This window comes from Fulmarus glacialis, unplaced genomic scaffold, assembly GCF_000690835.1.
Source record: "Fulmarus glacialis isolate BGI_N327 unplaced genomic scaffold, ASM69083v1 scaffold28781, whole genome shotgun sequence".
Classification (NCBI taxonomy): domain Eukaryota; kingdom Metazoa; phylum Chordata; class Aves; order Procellariiformes; family Procellariidae; genus Fulmarus; species Fulmarus glacialis.
Window position 1 is genome coordinate 22,783 of NW_009193895.1, and position 2,101 is coordinate 24,883.

General features: G+C 46.4%; 1 protein-coding gene across 1 annotated transcript; it reads right to left on the reverse strand.

The window, feature by feature from the left end:
- Positions 1-701: 701 nt before the first annotated feature.
- On the reverse strand, positions 702-1,502 carry LOC104083930 (amyloid beta A4 precursor protein-binding family B member 2-like; the record flags this gene model as incomplete). Its single annotated transcript, XM_009587601.1, has 1 exon — positions 702-1,502. A coding segment is annotated over exon 1 (769 nt), but the record flags the coding sequence as incomplete, so codon positions are not given.
- Between the last annotated feature and the right edge of the window lie 599 nt (positions 1,503-2,101).

Genomic DNA, 2,101 nt, shown 5'->3' on the forward strand with positions numbered 1-2,101 from the left:
GAGTAAATGAGATCTCTGGAGTTTTAAAAATAATAGAGATGTGTTGTAAATCACAACAGAGCCAGTGCAGAAGTCATCATTACTGTTCAAATAATTAGTGAGGCCAGGCTTCCAAATTATGAAATGCCATGGTTTCAGCTTCTGAGTTACTGTATGGAACTGCTGCACAAAGAAAACACAGAAATCAAATGACCCAAGGTTTGGGAGGACTTATTATTTTAAATAAAAGAGTATCGTCAAATGACTGGGGGCAGAAGGGGGACACTCACAAAGATTTCAATTAGAAAAGTAAAAATTTTTGCTGAACCTAAAAATCATTGCTCAGAAAAGTTTGTTTGTTGTGTGTAGGCAGCTATCAGTAGTTCAGCATCTCCAGACAATCACGTACCCATTGATTAGTGAAGAGCAATTATTTCTAAACCAGCAAAAAGTGCAATTAGCATGTTTTTAGGACCCTGTCTATAGCATTTGCCGGTGCCTTTCCTAAAGCAGCAGTAAAGCCGCTAGGACCGAGTGGGAGGCTGCCAAGCGTTCCCAAGCAGACAAGGAGCTGTGTGCAAGCCCAGTGCTTGTGTTTCGATGCAATCCACTTCCCTACCGAAAGCACCACTAAATCGCCTCTCTCCTTCCAGCCGCCAGCTGAGAGAAGGTAAGCAATGCATTTCTAAAACGGTGGCTGCGAGCAGACTTTACTTGCGTACCTGTTTCGTCGGGCGAGCTCGGCGAGGCACTGTCCTGGGACAGCGTAGTCCAGCTGGAGTCCTCATCGCTTGGGGCCAGGTTTTGAATCCTATGGAGGGCGCAATCTGTTTTGGCCCCAGTTTTTGGGTGGTCTTTCTTAGTCTCGGGGCTTGACGACACTGTGGCAACTTGGCCATCCTCTGGGCTTGACAGCTTGTTTTGTTTCCGGGGCAGGACTTCCCCATTGACAATAATGGTAGAAGCCTGGCTGTTGCTTTGCGCAGATTTATCTTCCATCGCAACAAAACTCTGCTCTAGCTCTCTAGCAGATGTCTCTAGATCCTCATAGTAATTCAGGAAGCTCTTGGTCCTCCTGGGCTGCGAGGGTAGTATTTCACAGCCAGAGGAATCCTGCGGGATCGGCTCTTTGCCTTCAAACTTCTCAGAAGTTACGTTTATGCCCGCAGTGGTACTGAGGTTTTTGTTGGGATCCTGCTGTCCCTGCTCGGCGGCTTTCCTGAGCTGGTTTTCTCCATTCTTCACCAGCTTTATATTGGCAGAGCTGTTCCCCAGAAGGGGCTGCGCTGCTGGATCGGAAAGACCCATGGCTGTCTGAATGTTAGTCAGCGCGTATTTTTTCCTGCATTTCGGAGGAGTGCTGTTCTTAGTCTCCGTGTGCCTAATTTCCGCATTCAGAAGTTCGTTATGAGAGGAGCGCAGGTTAAGGGTGTTCGGTGGGGTGGCAGGGTTGTTGCGGTTCACAACGTCCGTCGTACTGCTGCTTGCCATAAACACTGCCAACGCGTCCACGCCGGAATCAACTAGAAAAGCAAAAGAAACAGTCATGAAACACATTCATTATATACACTATTTTGCTAGGGCTTCTGGTAAAGGATGCGGCACTTTACATAATTGTTTTACAGTAGGAAAATTACCACAACCTAAGTAGGTAAGAGAATAGGCAAAAGCTTAGCTTATTAAATAAGGAAAAACAGAGGCAGAAAAATACAATGGATCATCACGAAGCTGAGAAAAAGCAGAAAGCTTGATGTTATACAAGGCAGTTTTAAGGCAGTTTTTTCATGTCTGATTCTGTTGCAGGCAGGGTTGGGGTCAGGAGAGATGCCCTTTGCAAATGCCTGGGAGTCCAGAAGTCATCCTTACCATCATTTCATTTTAGTACTTCACCTCTACCTCTGACGAGGAGGAGGTAAAGAAATCCTTGAGCACTCATCACTAGGAAGCAGAAAATTTGAGAAATTTCAAAGCAGACGGCAACCAGATGCTCCTCCTTTTTCATCTATGGTAGAACTCAAGCACTGTTAATTTTAAGCCTGACTGGCCAGCCAGCTGTTGCCTCTTAACACCTGCATTTTCTCTGCTCTTTGCCTGTCTTTTCTCCCCGCCCCACCCCCCCACC